The sequence below is a fragment of the Lepus europaeus genome, chromosome 10, assembly GCF_033115175.1.
Source record: "Lepus europaeus isolate LE1 chromosome 10, mLepTim1.pri, whole genome shotgun sequence".
Taxonomy (NCBI): domain Eukaryota; kingdom Metazoa; phylum Chordata; class Mammalia; order Lagomorpha; family Leporidae; genus Lepus; species Lepus europaeus.
Genome location: NC_084836.1, coordinates 72,909,317 through 72,927,157, shown reverse-complemented (window position 1 = coordinate 72,927,157; position 17,841 = coordinate 72,909,317). Strand labels below are relative to the sequence as shown.

At 41.4% G+C, this 17,841-nt stretch overlaps 1 protein-coding gene across 4 annotated transcripts in view; it reads left to right on the top strand.

Annotated features, from left to right (window-relative positions):
• Nucleotides 1-367: 367 nt before the first annotated feature.
• Nucleotides 368-17,841, top strand: part of LOC133768844 (zinc finger protein 271-like) — an 81,745-nt gene continuing 64,271 nt past the window's right edge. For all 4 annotated transcript variants that reach the window (XR_009867080.1, XR_009867079.1, XR_009867081.1 and 1 more), the window contains exon 1: nucleotides 368-625. Coding sequence is in view for 1 of the 4 variants with exons in the window: in XM_062203758.1 (XP_062059742.1) it covers nucleotides 602-625 (24 nt within the window). In the remaining 3 variants the exon portion in view is untranslated. The remainder of the gene's footprint in view (nucleotides 626-17,841) is intronic.

Sequence of the window (17,841 nt, the reverse complement as noted above, 5' to 3'; positions counted from 1 at the left end):
TTACCTGAGAGAAATTTCCAGGGACAAAGCAGCAAATAAGACTTTCTCAGAAGAATAGAGTTTATAAAGGAGCAAAAGTTTGGGTATCAGTTAGCAGCAGCGGGTATCACTCTTTAAGATTTTTGTTCAGGAAAGGAAGAACACCAACTGATCCTTGAGATTTTGAGGTGAGAAGAAAGAGGAGGAATGTAAACAAAAGCAAAATCCTTCTGAAGCTTTTGGGGAGAGCCGGATGCCCCATGCTGGACTCCATTTCCCAGAGTCCTCAGGTGTCCTGACGTATTGCGTATCTGAGCCTGCCAATAAGAAAGAATCTGCGCGTGCGCATTTCTGTCCATGAGCCTCTGAGGAACAGAGGAAGCTCATTCACTGACCAGAGTGAGTACCAAGAGGCTGCTCTGATCTTTTCCACTTTGCCTCTCGGTCCGCACTGCAGTCCCAGGCAGTTTGCGAGCACACACCCAGAGCCTGCCGCACGCTGTGGCTGTGCCTCTTCATTTGCCGTCTGTGGGTTCCACGTGCTGAGGACTTTTTCTGCCCCACACTCTTAATTTTCCCCTCGTGTGCCCTGAAGAAAAAGGACGTGCTCCCAGGACTTTCTATGGCAAGTATAGAGAATAGGAAGGTACTCGATGCGTGTGTGGGGGAGGGGGTGGGTGCTAGGGCGGCTGGCGGCTCCCAGATGTGGCTCACTTGCTTCTCTAATCTGGCAGCTTTCCCCTGGGAAGTCAGGGCTGGAATCCGGGCTGTAGGGCCTCCCACTGCCGCTTGCAGCCTCCCAGCGCACGAACAGTGGCATGCTACCTCGCCCAAACTTTCCTTAATGTGCTTTATTTAGTGGTTACAAGAGAAAGATTATCGGATGGGGGGACTGCACAAGCGGGACAGGTAAGAGCACAACGAAGAAGACAGCGAGACTCCTGTTCTCTATATTTACCTAAGGCCGGTTCTTACTTTGAGTAGATCAGAGAATGCCTTATGGTCGAGCCTCCCGTCGTATCCAGAGGCCATTCCAGCAGGGCGGGGCTTGATGGCCTTCAGCAGGGAGCTGAGGGGGCAGGAGGTTGGAGAAGGAGAATCAGACTAGAATCTGCTCCCCCATCCTGCACCTCCTCGGCCCTATGAGGACCCTAAATGTTCAGCTGACTTTTTCCAAGCGGGAGCAACATGAAGGATGTGCTGTAGCTTTGTGGATTTTTCAATCTGGAATTTGAAGCCATGGAATCATAGCTGTTGATTTATTTTGCTGTTTTTTGATGTCTGTATTCAGCCCTTCTTCTCCTGTTAGCAAGGATGTCAACTATTACTGTTAGGAAAAGAGTTGCAGATTGGTGCCTTCTCACACTGGGCACCAAAATGTCAGGAAAAGAGGTGCAGAATAGAGAGGAGGCAGTATATGAATTTACAGCCAGACTGAACTTATTCAGAGGAAATAAATTCATAGAGGTGGGTGAACCTGTGGCAGAAGGCCTCGACCCCCACGGGCTGGGCCTTTGATAATTTAGGAGGGATGGGGGTGGGGATGGGGGCAGCAGCTAGAGGGGAATTCCAGGAACTGGGCGGGGTCTTGGGAACCTGGAAAAGAATGCAGGATCCGGGTATGAAGGCAATGGGGTGTGAGACTCAATTGAAATTCAAGAGCAAGGAATAATGTTTAGCAAGGATGGCTAAAGCTTATATCCTTGTTCCATCAATTACTTGCCACTGATCCCTTTGCAAAGTTAGCTGAAGTTAACACAGTCTACTCTGTGGGTCAACTGGAGCTATTTTTTTTTTTTTTATAAAGTAGAATTTTTTTATTTTTATTTTTTATTTATTTGACAGAGTTAGTGAGAGAGACAGAGAGAAAGGTCTTCCTTCCATTGGTTCACCTCCCAAGTGACCACCACGGCCGGAGCTACACCGATCTGAAGCCAGGAGCCAGGTGCTTCTTCCTGGTCTCTGATGTGGGTGCAGGTGCCCAAGCACTTGGGCCATCCTCCACTGCCTTTCCGGGCCCCAGCAGAGAGCTGGACTGGAAGAGAAGCAACCAGGACAAGAACCGGTGCCCATATGGGATGCCGGTGCTGCAGGTGGAGGATTAACCAAGTGAGTCATGGCACCAACCCCTACTGGAGCTATTTTTATCTGGATTTGCATAAGTTGGAGGACTATAAAAACATAAATACAGAAAAGTAACACTTATTCTCTGTCTAGTTCTTTAGTCACCCAATGATCCACCAAGCTGATTATCTTAACAGTCTTTATGGTTTTAATTAAGAGGGCCCATTATTTGTCTTATTTTGGGTTCTGTGTTTAAGCCTATGACATTTTTGACATGGGAGGATATTATATATTTTCATAATGACTATGTTCTGTGGAGGCATCTATACAAGTTGTTAATGTGAGGAAGGGTAAGGAAAAGAGAGAAGACAAAAAAGTGCCTCTCTCCCCACACAGAGGTGCCCACCTAGTGGAGTAAAAGAGGTGGCCTTGAAAACTATTTCTGAGTTTTAGTATAATTAAGTTTTCGCATGCATAACTGTGTTTCAGTGATTCATGTGCTGTGGTTTTATCACAGATTACTAATTGTTGAGCATAATGAGACCATCTAGGAAGTAAAAATAGAAAGTGAATCCTGGATAGTGTCCTTTGATAGCTCAGTTGGAAAGTGAATCCTGGACAGAGCCTGGAACTCCTTTTGGGACTCCCATATGGGTGGCAGGGACCCAAGTTGTTAGGTTTGGAATAGCTCAGGATTCTAGCCTTTTGTATCCTCTGGAGATGGGAAAAGGAGACAGATAAAACTCAACAGAGAAGGTTGCTTTATTGGAGACAAAGAGGGCTGCAGGCAGGTGAGTCAGGACTCAAAGTTTTTAATCCAGTTAGGAAGGGTGCATTGCAAGGAGAAAGAAGGGTCACTCTGGCACCTAGGATATCCACAAAAGTGAGGAAGTGGGGCATGGGGGGAGGAAGAAAAGGAGGAAGGGAAGGGTGGGACAAGTCCTTTATAAGTGTTGAACCATCTTCTGCTGCTTTTCCCAGGCCTATTAGTACAGAACTAGATTGTAAGTAGAGCAGCTGAGACTTGAACTGGTGCACATATAGAATATTGGCATTGCAGGAGGTACCTTAAACCTGTGTGCCACAAAACTAGGCCATCGATAGACAACTTGAAGTAGAATTAGTGGCTATGAAAATGTACTCTAAAGTTACAAGGGAAATGGGAAAAAGTTTCTTCTAACTCCAGTAGGTTCTAAGGGCCTTTATTGGACATCGGCTCTGACTTGGCCAATAAGCAAAGTGAAAGAAGTCAGAACTTTAGTTAACATTTTACTCCAAATCAGAGGTGGGGAACAGCCAATTTGTGGGCCATGTAGGGTCCATGAAATCATCTGTTCTGGCCCTGCCAAGGCAACTGCATGTGGTACTGGATAATCAATCTATAGCATATTAATTTTTAATTTGATAATTTTGTGTGATCCATGAATGATGTTATAAATATCCAAATGACCTTGGCAGGAAAAAAAATACATTCCCACCCCTGTCAAATGTTAATGGCAAATCCAAGGCCATTCACAAATCTGCCTAAGAGTGAATGAATGGCTGCAATTACCAATCCTGTGGAAGACAGACAGTTCTAGACAACATATTCCAAAGACATCAATTAAGTTTCTACATACTGTCAAAGGATGTCAATCATGTGGTTGAAATGGTTCTGTTACTTCTCAGAAAGAGAAATACGAATCCTGTGTGATGAGAGAGGTGTGTGCATCAAAAATAATGTTGCTACTGGTGGCTCACAGAGAACCTATTTCTGTGAACAGTCTTAAATGGCATGTGGAGATGCATGTTTATGGCTAGTGTTCATGAGATATCCATGTGCACAATTTGTACCAACTCATGTACAGATGTTCTTTTCTAGATGTGCATGATGTAGAGACTCTTCAGTGTCTGGTCTTTCTTGGGAGAGATAAAGAGAGGATGCATATGTGGGGGAATTGTAAAACTCAAAACTGATCTCTGAATATCAGGCCTACCATGAATGGCACTTCTTTAAAATATAGATTCCCCCATCTACTCTATTGGGTGACTTGGCTTTGCAAAATTCATTTCCCATGGAATATTGTATTCAAAGGTTTTTTAAGTCTTTTTCTTTACTTGATTCAGGTGCATTTATTTCACCTGGAATGTGTACAGGCCAAAATCAGCTATGTATAGACAACAGGAAACCATTGATTTTTCTGAGTGACCATGATGTGCCGCTGCCTCCCAGTGGCTTCTAAAGCCTGTGGTGGCTCTTGGCTGAGCATCTGTAAGCCAGGAAGATGGAGTCTACAAATTGAGGTTTCCATTTTTCTCTTCCCTAACTTTCTTCTCCACTTTTTCTCTTTCCTTTTTCTGCTGGTCTGCTAAGGGGATGATTGCCCAGCAATACTCACTGCCTTGATCCAAGATGCCACTTGGCCTCTGTCCCTGGGAAGACTGCTTCTTGTGTGACACTGGCCATTGAGAAACTCTGATGGACTGACATTGGGCACCTTCAAGTAGACAATTTGTCCTACCTTCCAACGTTTTGGCAGTGGAATGAATGCCACTACATTAGCAAGTATAGTTTCCTATGGAATTTGATGGAGGAAAAGGGCTGAGGAAACTCATCCATCCCTCATTTTGTTGCTTTTCTCATTATGCTTCTCTGGTCTTGACATTATTTTTGAGCTTTTCCACTAATTCACATCTAGCAGACTGCATGTAATTCTGTTTTCATAACTGTCAGCCCTTGTCCACATCAGGCTATTTTTCAGAGAAGGACAAATATGTTTTTAGTCAGCATAAAATATTTCAAGTAACTGTGTTTTCCTTGTAACTGCAAAACTAAAAAGCTGACTTCTCTTCGGACCTAGCAGGTTTGCTGAGTGATTATTCTGAGGCTCACATTGAGCACTAGACATAGATGTTCTGTGTGATTGGTTTATATTTCATGTTTCATCTTCTGGAAAAGCCTTGCTCATATTCTCTGAGTGCCTGGTTGGGTTATACCTGCCCATAGTGGGAACTAAGCCATTGTTTGGCTCACATGGGCAGTTTTCCTGGATCCTGGTGAGAACTGATGAATTGATAATTTTTTTCAACCCACATTCTGTTCTGAAATTTACTTCATTTTATTTTCTTAAGAAAACTATATCTGAACTTTGCTTCTACCTCTTCTGAAATTGGTGTGCTTCCATCCTCTTTATAAGCACAGACATGCATACCTTTTTTCCTTCTGTTTATGATGTTGAGAAGAGTAATGGAGACATTTCAGCTCTCTCTACTATCAGTACATCTTCTTCAGGTTGTTTCCTTGAATTAGGCACTGAGTTTAACTTGGTTGCACTAAAAGGGATCTGCCTATTGTTAGTGTAACTTTACAATAAAAGTCATCATAAAATCAACCTGCCTTGAAAACCTCTCCTCTGTTATTTTGAAGTATGTTGTAAGTGTGTCTTTTATGTCGATGTCTGTAAGCTGGAGACTTCCAACTTAAGGCAGAAGGCTGCCGAGGAATAGCACAACTGTAGCTTTGCTCTATTGTTTATATGTGGCTCCTCTTTTATCTTTTTCCTTTTTTTTTGTAAGAATTAAGCATTTTATTTTAAAGGCAGGTTTACAGAGGAAGAGGGAGACACAGAAGGATGAGGATCTTCAATTTGCTGGTTCATTGCCACAATGAACAGGATTGAGCCAGTTGAAAGCCTGGAGCCTGGAACTCCATCCAAGTCTCCCATGTGGGAGCAGGGGCCCAAATACTTGGATCACCTTCTGCTTCTTCTCCAAGTGCATTAACAGACAGATCAGAAGTGGAGCAGATGTTACTTAAACTGGAACTCACAGGGCCAGCATTTTGGCACCATGGGCTAAAACCACTGCCCGCAATTCTGGCATCCTTAATAGGTTATGGTTCATATCCCAGTTGCTTCACTTATGATCCAGCTCCCTGATAATGGTCTGGGAAAATAGTGGAGGATGGTTCAAGTGTTTGGGTTCCTGCTACCCATGTGGGACATCCAGATGAAGCTCCTGGCTCCTGATTTCCACCTGACTCAGCCCTGGCTGTTGTGCCCATCTGGGGAGAAAACTAGCAGATGGAAGGTCTCTCTTTCTCTCTCTTTCTTTTAGGATATATTTATTTGTTTGAAAGGCAGAGTTACAGAGAGAAACAGAGAGAGAGGGATCTTCCCTCTACTGGGTCACTCCCCAGATGGTTTTAGTAGTGGGGGCTGGACCAGGCCCTGGCTAGGCCCACACCAGGAGCCAGGAGCTTCATCCATGTCTCCCACATGGATGGCAAGAGCCCAAGTACTTGGACCATCTTCTGCTGTCTCCAGCCCATTTGCAGGTAGCTGGATCAGAAGTGGAGCAGCTGGGACATGAACTGGTGCTGATATGGGATGCCAGCATTGCAGGTGGTGGCTTTACATGCTACACCACATTGACATCCTCTCTCTGTGTGTGTGTGTGTGTATAACTTCAACTTTCAAATAAGTAAATAAATGGCATTCACGTGAGATGCCATCATTTGAGGCTATGGTGGCTTAACCCACCAATTCCCCCCATTCACCCCACCATTTCCCTTCTGTTTACTTGTGTGTCAAGATCTTGGAGAAGCCTGTTGAACAGGTGTCAGCATTGTGTCAGTCTGTTCTTTTAGTTCTTTAGGCTAGTTGTTATGTGATCAGTGGCTAAAAATGCTATGTGTTAGGATGGAACTGGCTCAATCTTTTTATTTCCTCAAATATAAGTAGAAAATGAAATCCTCTCAAAGCTAATATGCTACAAAGTAACTACTAGAGACCAGTATTCCTTTCTTCTCACCTAAGAGATGCAGCTGGTTTTTGTGTTTCTATCTTTTTAGTTCAAATCTGTATCAGACTCCTAGAGCAGAGGGAAACTTTTTAGTTCAGTCAGAACTCATAGATGTTATCCATTCCTCTCAGAGCATCAAAGCCATAGCTCTGCTATTAGCCTGGCTTGCATTGTGTGGTGGTGCCATGCCCACATGGAGATGGTTTCTTCATACAGGAATACACCTGAGTAGAGAAAAATTCAGGTAGTCTGTTTCTTGAACTGGAATGGAATTTTGATCAGGGCATTCTTGAGATTGTGGTCAGCAGGGTAGAAAAATTTTCTTTAACATGTTTCTGCCTTGTGGAGTGCTCTGTGTTCTCCTTCCACTGTACACACAGAGAGCCTATGGCAATGTCTGTGATTGATTGAAAGTGTTTGTGCAGTTCTGCAGTATCTGAAGTTACCTTTGTGACCGTCTCTAATTAGAAACCAAGGTGCAAAGTAAGGAGGATGCTGTCACCCTGAAACCATCCTGGATTTGTGCCCCTTGATCCTTTTCTTTTCCTTCAATACTGAAGCAACCTTAAACAGAGTTATACTGGATAGCATTGGTACTTTTGGTATTTGAGTGCTTGGAAAGCAAGATAAATGATTTTTCTGTAGGAAAGCATTAGGAGGCACTAGACAAAGTAAGCAGTAGCTTTCTTGGATCCATCATATGTCAACTTGAGTCATAATATTTATGACTAGTTGTTTTCTTATTTTATAAATCTTTTTTTTAAATCAGAAAGGCAGAATGACAGGAATTTTTTTGTGTTTGTTTATTTTTCTTTTTCTCTAGGAGAGAGATTTCTATCTTCTGGTTCACTCCCCAAATAGTCATAACAGCGTGGGCTGGGCTAGGCTAAGCCTGGAACCAAAAGCCAGATCCCTGATGTGGTTGCAGGGGCCCAAGAAGTTGGGCCATCCTCTGCTGCTTTCCTAGACCATTAGCAGGGAGCTGGATGGGAATTGGAGCCACCAGGAAATGAACTGGTACCTTAAGGGATGGTGGCTTTGCAGGTTATGGTTTTAACTAGCTGGACCACAGTGTGGACCCTTTTTTGAAACACTTTAAAAAAAAAAAAAAAATATATATATATATATATATATATATATATATATATATATATATATTTGAAAGGCAGAGTTAGAAAGAGGGAAAGACATCCACACCCCCATCACACACAAGAGATAGAGAGAGAGAGAGAGAGAGAAAGAGAGAGAGAGAGAGAGATGAATCTTCCGTCTACTGATTCATTCCCTCGGTGGTCACAACAGCCAAGGCTGGGCTGGGTCAAAGCAGGAGCCAAAAGATTCATCCAAGTCTCCTATGAAAGAGCAGGGACACAAACACTTGGGCTATCCTCTGCTACATTACCTGGAAGCTGGATTAGAAGGGTAGCTGGGATGTGAACCACAGCCCATGTGGGATGCCAGTGTCATATGTAGTGGCTTTACTTAATATGCCACATTGCTGGCCCCACATATGCTGGAAATATAGTTAAGGGATATTAGAAGGTCTGCTTATTGCTATTAGATGCCATTCAGGCATGCACTAGAGAATCATTTTGAAGTAATATTTCTCCCATGATTGAATTGCAGTCTACAAGACTGTTCCAAAGGGAGAGAGTTTCAGGAACATGTGGGACAGTGATGCAGAAAGGGGGTGAGGGATGAGTGAGGAGAGGAAAGCCAGGGGAGAGGTCAGGAAGTATTCAAAAGTACAAATAGAACACAGGTTATTTGTGTAGATTACCAAAATTAACCTTTTATCTTTTAGAGTTTTTTTTAATATTTATTTGTTTTTTTTTGTTTTTTTTTTTGTTGTTTTTTTTTTTTTTTTGAAAGAGTTACACAGAGAAGGAGAGGCAGAGAGAGAGGTCTTCCTTCCACTAGTTCAATCCCAGATGGCCGCAAAGCTGGAGTTGTGCCAATCCGAAGCCAGGAGCCAGAAGCTTCCTCTGGGTCTCCCACATGGGTACAGGGGCCCAAGGACTTAGGCCATCTTCCACTGCTTTCCCAGGCCATAGCAGAGAACTAGATTGGAAGTAGAGCAGCCAGGACTTGAACCAGTGCCCATATGGGATGCCGGCACTGCAAGTGGTGTCTTTACCCACTCCTCCACAGCACTGGCTCCAGGGTTTTTTATTTTTTTAATTTAGAATTAATTTTTAAAAATTTTTTTGGTATAGTTGACTCATTTTTTAGTTTTTTATGTAGATATTTTTATAATTAGTATAGAACTGCTGTAATTAAATGCAAAATGACACTCCTAAATAAGCAGTTCACAAGAGAGTTTTCATAGAGGGGTGAATATGGCTGTGTGTGTGTGTGTGTGTATGTGTCCCTTGCTAAAAGCAGAAGTTTTATGACTGAATTTGAGGTCATTAAAATCAGTTTTATAATGGAAATGCTGACCACTTCTACTGCTGTGGTTACTTTCAGCCCACACTCTTTTTTCCTATGCAGATAGACCACATGTGAGTAGAAGGAAAAGGGGTGCAGACCTGGAATAATGCACATGTGCCCTTTGCTTAAACCAGGGGACTGGAGTTCTTTGTTTCAGGTTGCATTTTTCTGTAGAATGAAATAGTTGTTGGGCTATATGGAAAAAAAGAAGCCTCTTTAGGGATGAATTATTTTCCCTGAAAAAATAATACAAATAATAACAATAAAATGATGAAAATCATGAGTTATTGATTCCAAGACAGTAATCCTATCCAGTATAGAATATAGAAAAAAAGATTCTATTGTTTTTAAATGAAAAATAAGAGAAGTGGTTGTAAGAAGAGCTTCATGTAGGATGCAAAATTCCCTAGGAAGGGGTCTGAAGTAATTCCCTTTAGTTGTTCCTCCCTGAGGTAGTTCCTGATGCTCATTGTTCAAGGAAATAATAATAATAATATAATGATAATAATAATAATAATAGACCAATTGCAAATGGCCCATGTGTGTCTTACATATCAATTGTCTACAGATATGTTCCCCAAGGCCTTTAAAAAAACTTTACAACAGAAAAGAAGGTTGGCACTGTCTGCTGTCTTGAGCTAGAATCTGTGCATTTATTACCCACTTACCACCCTCGATCCTGTTGTACATCCCTTGATGGTTCTTTTTAGGTCACTCTTGTATCCAGATTCCTGAATAGGTGACACTTTTTTTTTTTAAGATTTATTTATTTGACAGGTAGAGACAGAGAGGCATCTTCAATCTGCTGGTTCAATCCCAAATGGCTGCAATAGCTAGAGCTGGGCTGATCTGAAGCCAGGAATCAGGAGTCTCCTCCAGGCCTCCAATACATGTGCAGGGGCCCAAGGACTTGGGCTGTCTTCTGCTTTCTCAGGCCATAACAGAGTTGGATCAGAAGTAGAGTAGCCAGGGCTTGAACTTGTGCCATATGGGATACCGGTATGGCAGGTGGTGGTTTTAACCACTTCACCATAGTGCCAGCCCCTTCACACAATCTTTGATCAGCCTGCTTGTCTGTTCACTCATCCTAAATTGGAGTTGGCTAGTTTTTGCACCCATTCCAGGGTTAAGGGGGCCCAGAACTGCCCATGACTGGCTCTTCCTCTGCTCACAGGTCCCAAGTAGCTTTGCTTGGTCCTCTTTCCTTGATTTCCCTAGTGACCAGGTTGATTCTCAGGTAGGCAAGGAAACCTGTTAGCTCACGGCAGCCTCTGGATTAATGTTTTGCTCTCATCTGTGATGCAGTTAAAGTTTTCTCTTAGATCCCGAAAACCTTCAGTAGGGGGTGTTATTTTATACTGAGGGTCTCTTTATAAAGGCAGATATCACTGATCAGCTGATCTCACCCAGGCCTGGACGGATTTACAGCATCCTGGCTTCAGCCTGGCATATTCCTAGCTGTGTTTTTGGGCATTTGGGGAGGTACCAGCAAATGGAAGAGATCTCTGTTCTCCCTCTTCCCCTGCCTTTTAAAGGAAATGAAAAAATAGTTAAAAAATTGGAAAAAAAATATTTTGCCTTATGTCCTAAGGAAAAGAAAATTACTGTTGCTGTATATAGTACTCATTTGTACACTTTGCAAATACTCATAAATCTCAACTTAAAGGCTGATTGATCATTGTTCTCTGGGCTGCCTACTTGAGCTCTCATTCTGTGATCCATCCCTTTCCATCATCTGCAGTTCACTGTGAGTGCTCATAAATCACCAAACTGCCTCCCAACTTTATATCCTTGTGTTCTTTATACATAGCTTGGCCATAATCTCACTTTCTTTAGTGGCCTGCTTATTTCTCAGATGCTTCATAGGCAAAGAGATAGTGAAGTGACTGATTTTCTCTGAGCCTTCCCCCTAAGTGGTTTATTTTATGAAGCTGATTCTGGGTGATTGGTCAGAAGTTGGGGTTCAGAGGTTGCTGTTAGAGGAATAGGGCTGTCACTGCCCATTCCACTCTGCCTCAACCCTGCAACCCATGCTTGCCTTTGGATTCTGTTTTTAGAGGCAGTAGTGATTCAATAAAAGAAAAACAAAGCTTTTAATTTTTAAACATATTTATATTTATTAATATAAAGAGAACAGATTTCATGTATTTAATGGATATAATTCTAAAAACATAACCATACTTCTTTGCCTATATCCTCTTCCTTTCTTCATTTCTGTTTTTAAGGATTTAAAAAGTAGGCTTTATTTCTTAACCTTATTTTTATTCCCTCTTTTCCTGTCTTCCTGTACAATCTGGTACTTTTAGGTTTTTATTTTTTCCCATTCTTTCTTCTACTTTTTTGCCATTCCCCACCCCAGTTCCAAAGAAGGAATAATGAATAAAAATCATGAGCTATTGATTCAAAGACAGGAATTCTATCTAGTATGGAATATTAGAAAAAAAAGATTCCATTGTTTTTAAAGTTACATATTTTTTTTTCTTTTTATAAGGTTTATTTACTTGAAAGGCAAGAGTTACAGAGAGGGAGAGACAAAGGCAGAGAGAGAGAGAGGGAGAGAGAGAGAGATCTTCTATCTGCTAGTTCATTCCCCCAATGACAATGGCCAAAGTGGGGCTAGACTGAAGCCAGGAGCCAGGAGCTTCATTTAGGTCTCCCAGGAGGGAGCAGGGGCCCGAGCACCTGGGTCATCATCTACTTTCTCAGGCTCATTAGCAGGAAGCTGGATCAGAAATGGAACAGCCCGGACTCAAATTGGCACCCTTATAGGATGCCAGCAGTACAAGCAGGAGCTTTACTATGGCTATGCCACAGCACCAGCCCCAGATTCCATTTTAACAAAAGACAATACAGAATCCTTCTAGATGCCTTTTTCCTGTGGCTACACCAATAGGAATTTTTATTTCTTCTTAAAATGTGACCCAGATTATTTCTATGTTTCCTGATTAACATTCTCTATTGGTTCAGGAGGCTGGCAGGTTCACAGAGCATCTGTTTTCTGTTTAGTTGTGCTGAGCTCCTTGGAAGCTATCCAAGAAATTTGTGAGCAGGAAAAATGAGGTTGGAAGCATGAGAGGAGGCAATGAAGAGGGTATGCATAGAGAAATAAGTGCAAGATCATATTCACAGAGAAGTTTGGTACAAAATCTAAGTGTTATCAGAGAGCTAAATAGAAGAAAAGAAAGCCTGAAGATAGAGATCAAAAGAGATGGTAAATTGGAAGCATCTGAGGGAATTCTGACTGATCACGCATACATTTATTGAAGTTGTGAGAAAACAGGTTCTTGAACTCATATTGGTGTGAGTGTAATGCAGTAGAGTCTCTTTGGAGGAAAAATATGACAGATCTCTATAAAATACTTTAAATGCAAGTGTTTTCTGGTATGATTCAACTGCAGGAATTTATCTTACATATATTCAAATACATAAAGCCGTGTAAGTTCTTGGTAATATTGTTCATGATAGGAATAAAACAGAAACAACCTAAATGTATATTGATAGAGAATTGATAAAATACATTATGGTATATCTGTACAATGAAATACTAAATATATAATGAACTGAAAAATGATTTAGGGACAGAGTGCTTGTAAGTAAAACAAGGTACAGGAAAAAAATGCCGCTTTGCATAGAAAAAAAAGGCACATATTATATGTCTTTTAAAAATTTTATTTACTTATTTTAATTTTATTCATAAGATAGAGAGACAGGAAGGGAGGGATTTTTCATCTGCTGAATCACTCCCCAAATGGGTACAATGGCTGGAGCTGGGCCAGGCTGAAGCAAGGAGTTCCAACTGGGTCTTCCACGTGAGTGCCAAAAGCCAAGGACTTTGGCCATCCTTTGCTGCTGTCCCAGACACATTCACAGAGAGTTCAATCAAAAGTGGAGCAGCCAGGACACAAACTAGTGCCCATAAGGGATGCCAGCCATTACACCACAATGCTAGCTCCATGCATATATGTCTTTATGAAGGCACTTCAAAAGGTTAATGAAGTTAAAAGCTGACATTATTTTAGTGCAAAAATTGAAATTCATTCATTTTTTTTTCATAATACACCCAAATGGTTTTGAAACCTTCTTATATGCATGGGCTTACAAATTTATTACAGTAAAATAGACAATAATTTAATTCCATTTCTTTTGTGATGCTTTAAAGTACCCTTCCATATATGCATATGGAAGTCTCAGAAGGAAATGTAAGAATCCTTTAAGAGTAGTTTGTTCTGGGAAGTATTATTAGTACTCCCTAGAAGGAAGGGAATAATGCTTATATTTTATGTTCTTCTGCAGTATTTAATAGCTAATATGCACATTATTGTTAAAGATGTATTTTTTTAAAGGTAGAGACTGAGAAAATGAGAGGGAGAGAGAGAGAGATCTTCCATTACTGGTTCACTCCCCAAATGGCTACAATAACTAGGGTAGGTCAAGATTAAGTCAAGAACCAGGAACCCCATCTGGGTCTCCCACATAGTTAATACAAGCACTTGGACCATCTTTCTCTGCCTTCCCAAGTGCATTACCAGGAAGCTGGATTACCGGAAAGCTGGAACAGAAGAGCAGCCAGGACTCATATCAGGCTTGCTATTATAGGATGCTGGCATTCCAAGCAGCAACAGCTTAACCTGCAGAATCACAATACTGCCCCATATATTATTTTTATAATTAAAAGATCCAGATTGTGATTTTCAAATAATACTTTGGAGTTACGGGAACAGAAAAAGGATATTATATAATATGTAAGGAAATGAAAATATAGACTTTAGTTAATGATATGTCAATATTAGGTTCAGTGTTGTGGCACAGTGGGTTAGGCCATCAACTACAGTGCAAGCAGTCACACCTCAGTGTTTGTTGAAGTGCCAGCTGTTCCACTTCCAATTCATCTAACGGCTAATGCACCTGGGAAAGTAACAGAATATAGCCCAAGTGCTTGGGGCCCCTACTACACATGTGGGAATGCAGATGGAGTTCTGGGCTCTTTTTGGCTTTGGCTGATGATGGAAAAAGGACATACGCCTTAGTCATTTTAAGTTCTTTTTACCCCTGCCTTCTTTAAAGAGGCAGTCTCACATCCTGTATTGTTTCTCACCCCAACCTTACATTCTTCTTCAGGTTTAAAAGCTCATAGAAAACTTGAAAAACCTGTATGGAGAAGCTCACCTCTACCTACTGTCCCCTACCCCACCCCAGCCCACTTAAGATATAAAAAAAGTTCCAGACTGCTGGAGTCTGGGCCCTCTGCCACATGATCAGTCAGTGTGCACACTGGCAGTTGGTCAATCTGAATAAAGAAAGCAGAAATATTTGGAAATAGTCTTAATCTCCAACTTTGAGGTATTAATTACAGCACCCGTTTTTAATAGTTCTTTGCTTAATTCATGACTGTCAATTTTCTAACCAGCTTCAATAAGCTCTCTCTTCAATAAGCTTCTCTTTTCTTTCCCATTTCTGACTCTTAAAATTATTCCAAGTTAGGAGATAATTCCATGTGCTAATTATGACAGATCAAAGAGACATCAATTTTGTATCATTGCAGTAATCTTTCTCTGTCTCCTTAAGTTCTGATTATTTAAAAACAATTGCTTTTTTTTAATTAAAAAACTTACGACTTGTTTGAATATATACTCATTCTAAAGCATTTGAGTGATCACTTTATAACAGTGATCAAGTCTCGTCTACATTATATCATTATGTTGAGGGCTCCTATTTCTTTCAGATATCTTAAGCCTTCTTGGCATTTTTGACAGGCAAAGTTCCAAATTCTTTGGACTTTGATATTTCCAGGAGTGAGCTAGGCAGCAGGAGCAATGTAAGGATAGGTGGCAGGCCAATTAACAGCTGCTTTATATGGTGGTTTGCCATCAGGAAGACCCAACAAGGCTGGTCCATTCCCAATTGGCACTGGGCAAGCAGCTATTGTCACAGAAACTGGCTCCTGAAGAGCCCTGCCTGTTCTGCTAAGAGCAAGGCCGCTGAAAATAACTGCTCTGGGGGTTGAAGGACTCCTGGGTCAGAGCTCCAGGCCCTATTTGCCCTCCCTAAACCAAAAAAGCCCTCTGCCTAGCTTCCAAACTAACCACCACTGTTGGGGTGATGACCTAGGGTAACATTTCAGGCTCTAATTTCCTTTTAGAGATACCACCAATTCAAAACAAACATATTCAGTCCAACTCTTCTCCTAAGGCAGCTAGGTTGTGGAAGTCAACAGGGTGTCTTCCCTAAAGAGATTCACATCTCCCTTATGATGTCTCTCTTTTTTAAAGATTTATTTATTTATTTATTTGAAAGTCAGAATTACACACAGAGAGAAGGAGAGGCAGAGAGAGAAAGAGAGGTCTTCCATCCACTGGTTCACTCCCCAATTGGCCACAACGGCCAGAGCTGTGCCGATACAAGGCCAGGAGCCAAAAGCTTCTTCTGAGTCTCCCACATGGGTGCAAGGGCCCAAGGACTTGGGCCATGCTCCACTGCTTTCCCAGGCCATAGCAGAGAGCTTGATGAGAGGTGGAGCAGCTGGGACTCAAACCAGCACCAATATGGGATGCTGGCACTGGAAGCAGCAGCCTTGACTGCTACACCACAGTGCTGGCCCCCTTTTAATGTCTCTTCTAGTACCCCATATGAAGAGGTCTGGGTCTCATATACCTGGCTAGGCCTTAATGTCCACTTGGTTATTATCAAGCCCCTCTTGTCAGATTTTGCTTGCTTCTCAGTAGGAAAACTCCCTCCTGGTTTGGATAGCAGAAGACTAAAGACTCTGTCCTTAGTTTTAGACCCTATGCATCTAATCTGCATGTTAGATTTGTTTCCTCCAGACATGAAGCAATGAAATTCTAGATGGCCATGCACATGAAACCTCAAATGGAGACAGTTTATGTGAGCTGATGTTGCAGCCCCTTGAGAAGCCACCTTCTGCCAAAACCCTGTCTTAACCACAAGTCTCTATATCAATCTGATTCAGCTTTAAGAAGTAAGAGCTGTGCTCACCTTAACCTCTGACAGCATCCAGGGTTTCCATAAGCAGAGGGAGGAAATGCAGGAGTCCAGGACTAGAAGCAGACCAGACTAACTCCATCCTACAGCTCCTTGCCAGAACATACACACTAAATAAAACAAGAGTGTTCAGACATATACCTATGGACAGGGCTCTTGTTTTCCTATATCCCCCTTTGTCCTCATCATTTTGGCCATATTTTCCATCATGGTCAATGTTTCTAATTTCTCCTTTTAGACTCATAGTCATAGGGCTCCTATTTCTACCATGTATAATTTACATGCTTCAAAGATCATTACAGGAGTGTATTACTGATATATTCCAAGCCATCATTCAGGAACAACACAAGACTGGCACCCCATCTCCTTATCTCTACTCAGAGTCAGGACATATGCCTCAGTCATTTTAGGTTCTTGCTACCCCTGCCTTCTTTCAAGAGACCAGTTCAGTCTCACATCTCGTATTGTTTCCCACCCCAACCCCTGCATTTTTCTTCAGGTTTGAAAGCCTACAAATGAACTTGAAAAACCTTTGTGGAAAAACTCACCTCCACCTACTGTTCTCCACCCCCACCCATAGCCCACCTAATTTATAAAAAGGCCCAGCTTCCTGGGGTCTTTGCTCTCTGCCATGTGTTCAGTCTGTATGCACACTGGTAATTGATCAACCTCTGCAACTTTATTTTCTTTGAATAAATGTGGTCTAGTTGTCTCCTCTCTGTTTCTGCCCCATTTTCCTTACAGCTTGTCCCAACCCCAGTCATTGTGGCAACTTGGGGAGTGAAATAATGGATGGGAGACCTCTCCCTCTCTCTGTCTGTAAATCTGCCTTTCAAATGATAATAAATATTTAAAAAATAAGATAGTATATAAGTAGTACCACATTGGTTGTGGTAAGTGTACCATGTTAAAATGAGAACTGTGGGAACTGAGGTGTGGGATATCTGTAAACACTTTTGTCTTTGCAATTTTTTCTGTAAATCTGAAAAATATTTTTAAATAACATTTATTTTGAAAAAATAACTTTGAAATCTATATGGGAAAGGACCATAACTTGGCATTTAAAAGTTGAAAATTGAAGTGATGAATTAATACAGAAAAATTCCTCTGGATCTAGAAGAAATTAATTGATTATGCTTCCTCTGAATGATGAAGTGAATGGGAGTATAGTCATAGTTGTTGGAAAAATATTTGATTTTGTTTACAAAATTAATTTGATGAATAAGGTTTTTAAAAATTAAGTGATGGTTATTTAAATCTCATAATCCAAAAATCACAGACTCATTGCAAGCTACATGGTGAAGAGAGTTTAAAAATGAAAGCCTTGGGGTGGGTGTTATGTTTCATTGAGTTAAGCTGCCACTTGGGATGTCTTCAACCTATTATAGAGTATATGGAATCTTGTCTTGTCACCACTCCAGTCTAGCTTCTTGTTAATGCTGAAGAATGTGAAGCAACATATGATGGTCTAAGTACTTAGCTTCTGTCTAGCAATATGAGAGAACCTGTCTTCATTCCACCTGCCACTTTCCTTGTCCCACCTTCCTTATATCTGCTGTCTCCTACACAAATAGTGTTGAAATA